The sequence below is a fragment of the Lycorma delicatula genome, chromosome 1 (assembly GCF_047948215.1).
Source record: "Lycorma delicatula isolate Av1 chromosome 1, ASM4794821v1, whole genome shotgun sequence".
Lineage (NCBI taxonomy): Eukaryota > Metazoa > Arthropoda > Insecta > Hemiptera > Fulgoridae > Lycorma > Lycorma delicatula.
In genome coordinates, this window is record NC_134455.1 from 28,293,569 (window position 1) to 28,307,484 (window position 13,916).

The window sequence follows — 13,916 nt, forward strand, 5'->3', positions numbered from 1 at the left end:
TTAAAAACCAAATTTCATTTCATTAATGTAACAAAAAAATCAACATATTAAACAACAAAAAATGTATGTATTCATTTAAAATGTAATAAAACAATTATTTAATCATTAAACAATAAAAAATTTCTTCATAAGATTAGGTATTTCTACTTAATATAAAAAAAAAAACTTATTTAATAAAGTATATTCATAAATATGAATAAAACATAGTCTGCAAAATTTATTAGCAAACCAAATTTTTTTAAATTATTTTGTGTATTATACATAAATTACTAGAATTGTGGATACTAGAATTAGACCAGCATCAGTACTAAAATAGTTAAAAACACTAATTGTTAACTAGTGAGTAAAATAATATTGATTTCAAATTAATATTATCAGTAAGCATATTATGCACTAGAGATTAATTTCTTGACCAATTATGTCAAATCATCAATATTGATTTATCATCAACATATCAATGAACATGTATATTATCTATTCATATTGTAAATTTTACAATAGTATTAAAACATTATTTGAATGATTTCTCCAATTGGTTGATAACATTGTGTAAACCAAACAACAATAGAAGCATAACAGGATAGGACATCAAACAATAATGGTCATGTACAGTCGTCAGCCTCTCTGTTTGATCTGTACAATGTCAGATGCTATATTAAAAGTAGGAAGCATTGGATAGATGTACTGAAATGATTGAGTTTTGGAATAGCGGTCAGTTCTTTTTCCTTTAGTATTTACCACCTACTGATAATAGATTCATTAACTATACAAAACTGTATATTACAGAATTCAGTTCATAACCACTAATTTTGACAAACAATTATTAGTAACCCAGATTCATTACTGAAGAATAGTAAAACTATATAATACAGTAAGTCACTTTTTACAATATACAACTATAATTTGCTGATTTGATATTTTTACTGCACTGAAATTTAAGGAAATAGCTAATTTAATAAACTCATACAAAAAACTCATACAAAAAATATACTTCTATACATTTTTTAAATAAAAAATTTGATCTAAAAAAAGTGTAAATAAATAAAGGTTACTCCAATTCCAATTAAAGGAATTAAATATTGACATACAATTTATATTCATAAAAAATATAACTGAAACTTTGAATTTAAAAAAATATATATATATATATATATATATATATATATATATACTAATTCATCAAATCTTCACAAAAGTAATAATATAAATTGATAACATTAAATTAACTGATAACAATAACAATAGTAATAATAATAAACTTCAAACAATGAATTTTATTTAATAAAACACCTAATAACTTTGTTTAACATCAGTTAGATATATTATGTACACAAAAAAAAACCAAAGAAGCTATTTGCTTATTCCTCCAGAATTCAGTCAGAAATAAGACAAAATCTTAAATAAGTAGTTCACAAACTTCTGCTGACATTTTTTTTCTTTCTTGGGGAGTTAAAAATCATCACTTATTCTGAGGCAGGTTAGAATAAATGCATACGCACAGATGCTTCCCTCTCCTAGCTAGTTCTCCCTATTTTCTCTATACTTTTTACCCTCCAACCCTCTACCCCTCTAGTAATTTCAATGGCAATATAGAAGGGTCATTTCTTTATTCAGCAAATCACCCTTAAGAGTGGATAATCAACATTCTAAGACAAAGTTTTATTTCAGGTTTATATTCAGATGTGTACTAACAAATATATGTATGTAACTAATAGTAAGCATGGGAAATTTAATAAATTTGTATTTAACAAATTTATTAATAAATGGAATAACAATTACTAACTTAGGAAGCTCTGGATTTCTGTTCTTTGAAACTTAACAATACAATCTAAAACATAACCGTAATAATAAAAATAATTCCTACAATACAATATATACAATTTATGTACAGTCTTAAAATTTCAGACAACATACAAAAAGCATGAATATAAAAAAGGCACAAAATGTGCTAGGCATATGTATTTAAGGCACTACAACATGTGCTTGGCACACGGTTGAAAGGCATTATTAATTCTAAATACTTAAACAGTCATTCTAAATTATATTTATACTTATGATAATAAATGTATACAACATTTAATCTCAGAAACTTAATATAAAAATTTGATAATCATAAATCAGTTAGTAATAATTATAATAAATAATTTATATAAATTTATATTATTTTTAAATAATATTACCAGTTTCTAGTAAAATGTGTGACTAAATGTGACATCATTATACACATATTTTGTGTTTTTTATAAAAAAAATGAGATTATAGTGTATAAAAAAAAAAAGAGGAAAAAGTGCTCAGAAATAAAATTCTTAATGAATCAAACTTCACTTCATCTTAGTTACTTAACTGTTTACTTAATGTGTTTAGCTTAATTAGTTAAACTAAAAAAAGGAAAGATAACTGAAAACATACTATCAAGCATTCAGTTTATGAAGTAACTTAAGATGAGAGTAGTACCACTGCACTTACCATGGCCTCCATACCATGGTGTTATTTTCCTGATGATTAATCTGTGTACCTGGAGATGAAGGAGGTGTGGAATAAAGGTTGTCGTCATCAGGCCGTGACCTGTGAGCTTCAGTATCAATTCTTCTGATACAGGATCCCAAATGTTGAAGAAGTTTTACACCTGAACCAGGATCTATAGCCGGATCAGGAGCCTGCATTGCAGATGCTAGATATTGAGATACCTCTGCTGCACAATGTGTAAAGCCGGCTCTGAAACGATCAGTGTAACTGGCTCCAGGAGAGATGGGCGGTAATACAAGCGCATGATGTCTTCTAAGTTTATGAAGATGTCGAACTGTTAATTCTAAAATGTCTGCTTTTTCTAGTTTACTGACATTCTCTCCCTCGGCTTGAAGAGCAGTGACCATCAACTCCTTAAGCTCATCCAGACAACGGTTTATACGAGCCCTCCTCTTACGCTCCAGCATAGGTTTCATGACCTAAACAACAATACCACTTAAAATAAAATTTTATGCAGATGCAGATTAAAAATTACTATTACTACAGAAATGAATAATAGCAGTAATGAAACATAACTTTCAAAACACAATTAAATGAAAACATATAAAATAAAATTTAATAATTTATGCATGTATGTTATCATTAAAAAAATTAACAATATTATTACTTCACTCCTCCATTGTTTAATTATATCCTTTTATTAATTACAATATATAACTAGTTAATCGTTGCATGACTAATGCCTAGGCAAATGAGCTAGGAAAAACTTAATCATAAAATTTTTTTTAGAAAAAATATTTTATTTGCAATTTTAAGTTCTAATATAGTCTGAACTAAATATTAAAAGATGCTATTAAAAGAACACTAACAAGATTAGTGCAAACTAATATAAATCAATAAAATTAAGAACAAAATAAAACTCATTTTAATTGTATAAAAAAAATTACATTAAATAATTCAGTTTTTATTGATTTTCCACTCTTACAACCTTGAACACACTACTATGCAAATAATAAAAAATGAAATGCATAAAATGATAGGTGAAAAAATTCCAAACCCATATTGCAAATTAAACCAGACACCAAATGGTCTAGAATTGATCATGGTAACCATTACACCATCTGGCCAGTTTATTAATACTCAAATAATAAAAGAATGACTATAATGTCAGAATGGTATGTTAGTAGATATAGTACTTTTTTTTATATCTTATAATCAAGTAAATCCATCATGTTCTTTTTTAATTTTTTCATTAAAGTTAATTTTTTTTCTCTCTTTTTTACAATTGTAATGCTTTGATGAACACTTAATGCAAATTTTCTGAAATAAGCTGATAATATTAACTTAATATTATATTTAATAACAAAAACAAAACAATAAACAGAAATATTCAAGAGTGGTTTATAAAAAAAAATTTTAATAAATAAATAAAATGATATGAGCACTTTGACTGTTAAACAGTTACTGTTAGTAGATGTTAAAATAATTATAAATTCAAAGAAGGAATAAAATAAAATGAAATAAATGTTATTTATGTACATTTATTACAATTTTATTTATTATAATCTTTTTTTATGTTTTATTTTTCATATTTTAATAATTTTAATATCTCCTGACGATGACTTATTTAAAAGCTGAAATATACCTCTAGCTATTAATAAGTATTATTTATTATATGCAGCTCTTGAAAATATTTATATTAGCCATTTTATTTTAATAACCAGTTGGCAAAGTTTTTTTTTACCTTGTGTGCTCTGTGCTATAATTTAATAGTCATAATTTTTAAACTAAAGAAAAAGAAGATAGACTGAATAGTTAACGACAGATCGATTAGATTAACATGAGAAATAATACTTTGTATACAAACATTGCAAAGAATTTTCATACTTAGTGACGACATATCTAATTTAATTTTGTAGCAATTGAATTAAAATAACTATTATTATATTTATTTAAACTTGGAATTTATTCTTATTCCTTCACTAAATGCTGTAAAACATATTTCTAGAAAAGTAAAAAAGAATAATTTTACTATTGCAGTCTGTTAATTTAATCATAAATAAACATTTTTAAATATTTACTTTGGCATACATGTACATATCGATCAAGGAAACTACTTCTAGTGCTGCAAAGCAAAAGCATAATTAAACAAGCTTTTTATCTAAACAATAAATATGCATAATACCACTACTTGTTACCTGTTCGTATATATCTACTAATATGCTTATTAAATACTTAAGTGAATTTATTATTATAAATGCACATCAACAACTAAGCAATTTAAAAATAAATAGTAGTAAACAGATACATTAACTTATCAATAATTGAATTTGTTTTATTGTTAAAGTAAAACCTAAATTAAAAATTACATTTAATTAAATCAATCAAGCTGATAGTATTTTCTGCAGAACAAATAAACTTCTTTTTTTTAACTAGTTGAATTATCTAGTTGAAAAATCAAATATAATTTTTTTGATTTGACTAATTTTTTCCTAATAAGTCATGAGTTCTTTGTGATTGACAGTTTATTTTTACTCATTGTACTTTTTAATACTTTTAGATTATTAAACATAAATAGAAATGTACATATAATTTTGTAAAAAATATTTATAACTAATTACTGATAAATTACTTGCAATTCATTCAAAGAATTTTACAAATATTGTATTTGATAACCTCTTGCATCCCCAAGTAGAATTATCATACATTAATGTTTGTGCATGTGTTTATTGTGTGAATGAGGGTATTTAAAAGTAGAATAAAATATAATAACTCAATATAACAGTAATTAACTTCAGAGATAAAAAAGGTAATATTTTACCAGAGCTATGATTTCTGTGAATTAATCACCATAATGATTAATAATCTATAAAGTATAAAAGTATAAAGGCGATTTACATTATTTATGTAGGTGTTTTACTTATTTAGATAGACTCATTACTAATTATTAGGAATCTATTCTACTGAAAATTACTAATTTACATTTATGTATAAAATATTAAATCCAAATAACTTTTAAATAATTAACGAGATGAAAATATCTACAATAATCAAAAAATAAACAATTTATATAGAAAAAAATTCACAGTTTAGATTTCCATGAATTATAGAAAGTAATATCATAATTAATTTATAAAGATAATTTACTTATTGGAAATTTTGATGTTTACCTAACTAAAAGTCTAAAAATAATAAATTTTATCAATTCAAACTTCAGTTAAACATGTTTATTGTCACTTATAAATTATTTTATCAGTGCAAAAGCAGACATAATACTTTGTCAAATATATGAGATGGACATCATAATCAACTTATTAATCTTGAAAATTAACATTCAAAAACTTAATTTGATTTCTTACTTACTAATATCATATAGAAGCATAAATAGTCCAATTACTTACATGATTAAAGATAATGTGAGGTACTATTTAAGGAAACTTGTTTAATGATAGCAAATTAAATGCAGAAATTTATTAGAGTGCCAGTTTGTAGCATTAGATAACAAACAGATTGTTTTCTAGATCAGCTCATTTAATTAACAAAATGTTTTTAAACTGCCCAAGAATCTTTAGATCTACACTAAATATAAAGTAAATAATCATGTAAGAAATGTTTTTATAAATAATTTATTTTATTAATAATTTACCAGTCGTGTTTCTAAATATTGAAAAAAAAACTACTTCCTTAAAATAAAAATTAATTATAATGTTTGAAATGATATCACAAAAGATAAGAAAAATCAAAAGTAATTAAATTAACGTTCGAATATTTCAAAAAACTATTATACACGCAGTAGGATAAATTAATATTTTTTAAAAATCTTAACAGAGTACGTTGTTAAAACAAATACGTTTAAAAGATTATATTTTTAATATCTAGCATCTTATTCAAATCATGTATTACCCATTAAACTTGGCTAATATTATTGATAATATTATACGAAGGTAATAAGATGTAAGCAAATAAATTTATCTTACCGCGATTTAAATCTATTTGATTAAAAAAATAAATAAATAAACAATAATAACAAATGGACTTTATAATTTCGTATACAAATTAATTTACTTTCAAATTTATGCAGCAATATGAACGATGTAAAAAATTTTCACACAATTTAAAAAAAAAGAACTTTATCAAAATCAAATTATCCATAACAAAAAAATTTCTAATAAAAATTGAATGCAATAATTTGTATAAAAATTAAAATAAAAGTTTAATTTGTACAAAAATTAAATTGAGTTTGTAATAAATTCAATCGCCGTTTGTGCATCAGAATTTTTATTTAAAAAAATGATTTTCCCACCGTAATAATTTTCGTTATTTTTATAAAAATTTTGTTTAGTTTCTTTGTTTAACGGCGTTATTATTACTAATGTATTTAATCCTCGTAACAATCTAAAATCTTAGCTATATAATGAATAAATAATAAGAAATACAATTAACTTAAATAATCTCTCTGGTTATTTAATGATTGCGAGGTCGGTAATTTAAATTCAACATTAACGGAAAATCAGGAAGTTAAAAACACTGTTATTTAATAAATTAATTTTGCGAGCACAAATCATTTTAAACGAAAAATCTATTTAAATTGAATGTTCGATGTATTTAATCAAAATTTTATTTATTGATTAGACAAAAATCGTTAATTACAAACGACGTTTCGGAATTAAAAAATACGTAACACAATTTTCACTTTCACATATTATGAATATACACTAACCTTTCTATATTGATAGGTCCTAGAGATAGGTTGATCTTCATATTCAGCGGCCGCTAGGAAACCCCCAGGCCTCGTATCAGGTCTCATCGCGGCAGAGACACAGTTCTAACTGGAGGCAGTCCCTGGGGTCCGCTCTATTTACGGGGCAGGTGGCGTGGGAACAGCGGCCGCGGGCGCTTTCCCACACGAGGGGCGTGGGGCGTGCCCACCACGTGGACACTCCAGGCATGCGGCGGAGCACCGGGGCAGTCCCCACAGCTCACTCTCTGTCCTCACCTCACTGCAGCGATGTCCCCCTCTCCTAACTATTGTTCCTGTTGCAGCTCTCTGCATCGGGCTAGAATGTCTTCTACTATCGAACAGAAGTTATCTGCGACCACGCCAATACTTCATGCACAACATCTCAGTGATCACACATAAAGAAATGACTATATGTTATTATTTACCGTTTCACTCATGATAAAAACAAATTTGTACCGTTGTCACCCATTTCATTTATAAATAGACTTCATCATTTGATATTTTTATGAAAATTAACTACATCAATAGAAATTAATATATTTTACTTATTTATTTTTACGGAAAATAACAATTAGCTTTAAAATAATCTAACGTTAATTAATAACAACGATTAACTAACTGATTGGTATCAACAAAATAAATAAATTTTGTAAATGCTGCTGATAATTGATGGCCATTTACTAGCAAACTTAGAAATTTTCTTTAATTTAGACTTAACAAATAGTCCTGAAAATTTACCAGGTCTTCATAATGAAAGTCAAAACGATTCTTTAAGCGCCGCTATTATACATTTTTTCCATTTTATAAATTGAAATTATTTAATTTTCTACATTAGACTACTTAAATTTTTAAATTTATAAAGTCCGATTTAGACTTGTGTATGTGTGTCACGAAACCTCATCATTTTCTTGTTGCAAGTAATTTATTTATACAAGAATTAATATAATGTAACATTTATTTGTGACGATGAATTTAATTATTTTTTTAGATATTAATTCACTACAGAAGCTCAAAACTTGTGCTCGGGTATATAATATAGTATGTTTGTAGCGTAAGAAAAATGCCACGTGCGACCGGGATCTGAACTCAAAACCTTCCGGATGAAAATCAAAGACGCTACTGTTCCACCAAGGAAGTAGAGTATTATTTCAGATTTTTAGAATAAACAATCAAAATAATCATTGGGGAATTCTTACAATGAAAATACACTGATTACGAACCAGTAAGATAAGATTTTAATAACTTACCAACTCAATTCAAAGAAACTGTATCTAATAAACAAATAATAAAAATAATAATTAAATTATAACTCTGTTCTTAGTTACTCGTACATGCACTCCTGTAACATTATTACATACTTTTCTTTAAAGGTTATGCAAATAAGTGTATCAATTTTTATTAAAAATAATCTCTCCTTACTGAAATAATTTATTAACTTGTTTCTAGAGAAACAACCGGTTAAATAACAATTACTGATGATGAAATATGGGAATTATTTAAGCAAAGACTATGAGAAAAAAATAATAATTTTGTAGTTATTAGTACACGTTTTTTTTTTTTTTTTTTAAATAAAGTAAACTTATGTTAATAATTTATCAGAAAAGGAGAGTTTTTCTCATTTTCTTCAGTTTTTAGGAGATTAATTTTAACAGAGTAATAAATCTGAAAATTAATTGAAAACTAATAGAGAGATGTAATAAAGACAGTCTTTCAATTTCTTTAGAACAATTACTTTAAAAGTTTAACTAAACTTTTAATTTATTGAGTTAAATCATTATGCTTATATTTAATTAACAAAAATTTCATACATTTTATATTTCTGAATTAGGTCTACCTGTTATACACCACAACCTCAACAGTAGCAGGCAGTCTGACGCCGGATTAACGACTCGCCAGAAAATTTTGGTTTATAAATTAATCTTAAGCACAATTTTTATTTCGTGCCAGATATACTAGGCAAGTTAGGAGTCAAATGATTTCACTAATTGCTTTTTTTCGTACGCCGAATGTACTGTTGTAAATTAGCATTTAATCCCATCGAAGTTCCGCGCTACACATTACATTTTCATTCTTTACCCCAGACAACGATACATACTGAACATCACCAGTCTTATTAAGTATTTATTGATAAAAACGAAACGTCTAAAAATAAAAAGGCTGCTCTTTATATCATGAACAATATAGTTTTCTCAAAAGATTTTTAACTACTATCAGTTCATACATTACGTTCAGCATAATTAATATAAACTTATCCATACTGGTTATTATACATTTTTTGTAATTCAACTTTGTTCTATTTTAAAATCTGTTAGCAAGATCTTAATTTTCTGTTCAATAGTGTATTTTTTTAGATATAGTGAATACATAAGCAAATTAGTCGCACATAGATTTATCAGACCTCATTTACTTCATATTTTATCAACCAGTTCTTTTTTGTACGTAAAATAATCTGGATTTGTTTTTTATTGGTTACAGGTAATACTTAATTTTAATTTGTTAGGAAAAATGTTTGCAAACAGAAAATCAAGTTTTTCTACTTATAAATAAATTGTATGTTAAAAACAAGATGACTTGATTAATTTTTCGCGGTCTGGTAAAGAATAAATCTCTGATCCCGATATTAGTTCTATTTAAGACAATGCAACTTAATGTCCTAGAGAATGATTGAACGTGGAATTTTCAAAATTATCTTCGATCAGTCTATGAAATCGTTGAGGGATTCTACTAAACTCAGACGATCGATCATGTTTATGAATAACTTAAATATTTACCTCGATATTTTAAGGTAATGATTTAATTTAATGTTATGTTGCCAGCTACATCGTGTTATTACCTGAATTTTTTGCTAAAAGACAGTTTTAAAACTCACCGATACCACCAACAGTCGTATAAAAACACTAGTTTATTACTGGAGGAGTGTATTGACCGTAAACGTTTTAAGCCATCTCCTTTCTTGATTAGAAGCATTTACTGGTAGATAGTGATCCGTACATAAGACATAAGAGCAGTTAATAAATAAATAAATTTCTACAGTGTAATTTAGGAATTAACGACGATTACCAATAAGTAATAACCATGCTGTCAGAATAAATAATAGTTATGCAATAGTTATTTTCACTTGAATATGTGACTGACAGCTCTAAAGTGTAGAATTCATTTTTTAGACATTATTACGGCAAACTAAAATTTTGTAAATCAGTTATAATCACAATTACACCTTTATTCTACTGAAAGGTGTAATTCTGGTAAATCCGAATCTTAATATAACTTACAGTATATCTAAATCATAAATCTCATCCCCAAAACATTTAATATTTAAACTCCTTATTGCTTTATAAACTGATATTAAGTAGAATTCTAAATTAAAAAATGCATGTCAAAACGATTTAAATAACTTCCTAAGGACTTCATTTGAGATTACTACTGATCACTTATTTCCTCAGTTGTTTCATTTGTTACTTCGTTTAAAGCGAATACTTTACAAGGTGGCTTCCATCTTATTTCATATTTATAACTGAAACTTACACAAAAGTAACAGAAAAAAAAAATTTGTTCCCAAAATTCATTATTTCAATATCGTAGCAGTTCTTAAAACACTGCTACTTTCGATACACGTAAATCGATACTGAAAATACTATCGATTATCGATTTAGAATCGTATATATGATTTTTTGTGGCCTTTTAGTTGAAAATAAGCATACATATTACGTATTTATATAGCGTATGACAATCCTGGTAACGTAAGGATTCCAAGGCGGGGTCATACATCTCAATCGGTTCAGCCATTGAGCTGTCACGGTGAAACATGCATGCATACATGCATAAAATTCAGAATAAATGATAGTTACAATATAGTTACTTTCATACATACACCCTAAATATATTACACTTCTTTTTGGTCAGTTGTATTAAAAAGCTGGCCTCCATGGCGCGAGTGGTAGCGTCTCATCCTTTCATCCGGAGGTCCCGGGTTCGAATCCCGGTCAGGCAAGGCATTTTCACACGCTTCAAAAAATTGTCATTCATCTCATCCTCTGAATCAATACCTAACGGTGGTCCCAGTGATTAAAAAAATCGTGTAAAAAGAGCAAAGATCTATTAATCGAATATTTATTTAAACAGAGGCACCTATTTTTCTACAGAAAGAAGAAATTTCACGAAGTATCACTTTGAGAAATTAGACCAAAATCTGTATTACCACTTTATTCTCGTGTAACAATTTTTAAATAATCTTAAACCAGCATTAAAATACATATATGCTAAAAATTAAAGTTTTTTTACTACGTGTCATTCACAGCATGTGCACAGAAATTCATCGAAATTTTTTTTAATGACAATATATTACATGAGCCCAATTATTAAGCAGAATTTCTTTGAATAAGTAATAAATATCTCCTTTATTTCAAAAACGTAAATAAAAGAAATTCGTTAGTTCTATAATCCTTCTCTATATATTAGAAATTTAATTCAAAATTCACTGCTCCTGAAAGTTGATTTAATAATAATCGCTGTAAAAATAAAAACAAAAATTATCGATTTTTTTTAAAAATAAAAACTAACTTTTCAGAAATTTACAGATAAACATTTAAGGATCGGATTATAGTGAGAACGTTACCGCACAAAAAAATACATAATATTGTCTCATATTAAATTAATGCAAGTTCAGGTGATTTTTGTTTAACATAAACTGTTAACTATGTTAATATCTTGTTTTTTATTTTTTTATTAAATCATCAACATATTTTAGTCTTTAATTAATCTTATGGATATATTATTTTGAGTGTTTTATTAAGCATAATTACATTTAACGAAATAATACATTCGTGGTAATAAGTTACTAGAAAAATATTTTAAAGTGAGGAAGTAAAAACCTGAACCTTACATGTTTTACTATTGCAATGTTATGTCTGCGCAACACAGACCAACAACCTACATGGATTGGCAAATATGACCGACAACGATCAACAGTTTATTTTTTGTGCTGTCTAAAGAATGGTAATATTTGGCCAACACTTTTAATTTAATTTTTTGTTTGTTTGGAAATGGAAAAAATAAGTAGATTTGAGGAGAACATTCTTTTGTATGATGGCTACTGTATAAAGAGAGGAGAAAAAAAGGCTGGTAAAAGAGAGTAAGGTTATAATTACATTTTACAAATGAGAAGAGAATCCTTCTTGGCGGATTTCACCATTTAATCAAAGTTATTGAGAAAATTTGAAAAATCAAGAGTTTTGGATTATACAAATTAAATGAGATCACAACTTAAAACCAGTTACAACCTATTGGTGTCGTTGAGGTTTTCCTAACATGAGTAAATCCAAGAATTTGTGGAGTAACAAAAATACTGTTGATCTATTCTGTTTACAAGCGCTCACTACACCGGAACAATTTGACAGGTAACCGGCACAACCAGAAATTGACGGTCAGGATTTTACCCCGACCGTCAGGAATATAATAAAGTAGTTCCTGGTAGCAGTACGTAATAATGTTGGTGTAGTGTTCAACCGCTTTATTTTTTATAATGAGGACCTTCACGAGCTTTTATGGCCCATGCAGACGTTTTGTGACATATTTCTTGGAACTCAGTTTATTAGGATTTGTGGTTGTATAGAGAATTACACGTAAAATTATAAAAACAAAAAAGGATGTCAGACGATATCGATCACTTTCTGTTTCTTAACCAATTACTTAATAAATTACTGACAAATTGCAAAGATTAAAAATTTAGTGTTTTTGTTTTTTATTTTTTATTTAAAAGAAAGAAGTAGACAAGATTTACAATATTTGCTAAAAATTAAAACTGTAAAATAAAAATAAATTACTGATTTAATATTTTATAAGTTAATTTTTTTTTTGGAGTTTCTGTAGTTATGAAAAATTTAATGGTAATAAAAATTGATCGAAAGTTAGCTGTTAACAACCAATTTGCAACGACGAGTAGACTACGAGACTACTAGACTACGAGTATATTTGCAATGACTAGACCAGCCCGATGAACTTTCTTGAACCTATTTTTACGTCGATGGAATAGCTACCATATCAGCTTATCAGTTATGATAATAAATAATAAGAAAACTGAATGAACATACGAGAGTTGCAATAATAAACGCTTTGATGAAATATTACTTTTAACGATTAATTATATCAATGGAGATCAATTTCAGCGAAACTGTCCGTTTCCTTCAGAAGTCAGTGGGCTTAAATAATAATTCACTTAAACTTTTTGTTATTTTTCTTCCCACTAAAACACATTTCTTAGAATCGGTGATAAATATTTTGTTTTAAATAGTAGCTTAGAGGACTGGATTGCGTTCAAATTGGTAAATATTTATGAAGTAACAGATTATTTGCCGCTCTGTGCCTCAAAACTTTCGTAGATTTGGCCACATTTTACTTCCAGATCTTTAATGATGTAACAATAATCGGCTTCCCTTTACTCAGAATTTAAAAAAAAAATTTAATTAGAAAAAAATCTGTTATCTCTTGGGATAAAATTGTAATTTTGATCGTTTCAAGAGATATTACTGACGATTCTAAAATTAATAATTTATAAAAAATATAAAAATTAATAATTTGCTACAATCTTGAGCTAAACGTATATCGTTGTAATATTGCTACTACAATAGAAAAAGAAGTAAAATAATATTATTATCATTTATAAATTTATTATATTTTTGGTAGTCAGTAAATTAAAAGATTTATTGAAAAC

General features: G+C 26.7%; 1 protein-coding gene across 1 annotated transcript; it reads right to left on the bottom strand.

Moving 5' to 3' along the window:
* Window positions 1-2,273: 2,273 nt before the first annotated feature.
* Window positions 2,274-7,273, bottom strand: LOC142318069 (enhancer of split mbeta protein-like). Its single transcript, XM_075354592.1, has 2 exons — window positions 7,187-7,273; window positions 2,274-2,945 (listed from the first exon to the last, which is right to left on the bottom strand). The coding sequence occupies exons 1-2, from the start codon at window positions 7,271-7,273 to the stop codon at window positions 2,463-2,465; spliced, it is 570 nt and encodes a 189-aa protein (XP_075210707.1). The 3' UTR covers window positions 2,274-2,462.
* Window positions 7,274-13,916: the final 6,643 nt, after the last annotated feature.

Coding starts and splice junctions, on each gene's coding strand:
- LOC142318069 (XM_075354592.1), bottom strand. CDS start 7,273: ATGAGACCTGATACGAGGCCTGGGGGTTTCCTAGCGGCCGCTGAATAT. Junction 2,946..7,186: donor GGACCTATCAATATAGAAAG/GTTAGTGTATAT, acceptor ATTGTTGTTTAG/GTCATGAAACCTATGCTGGA.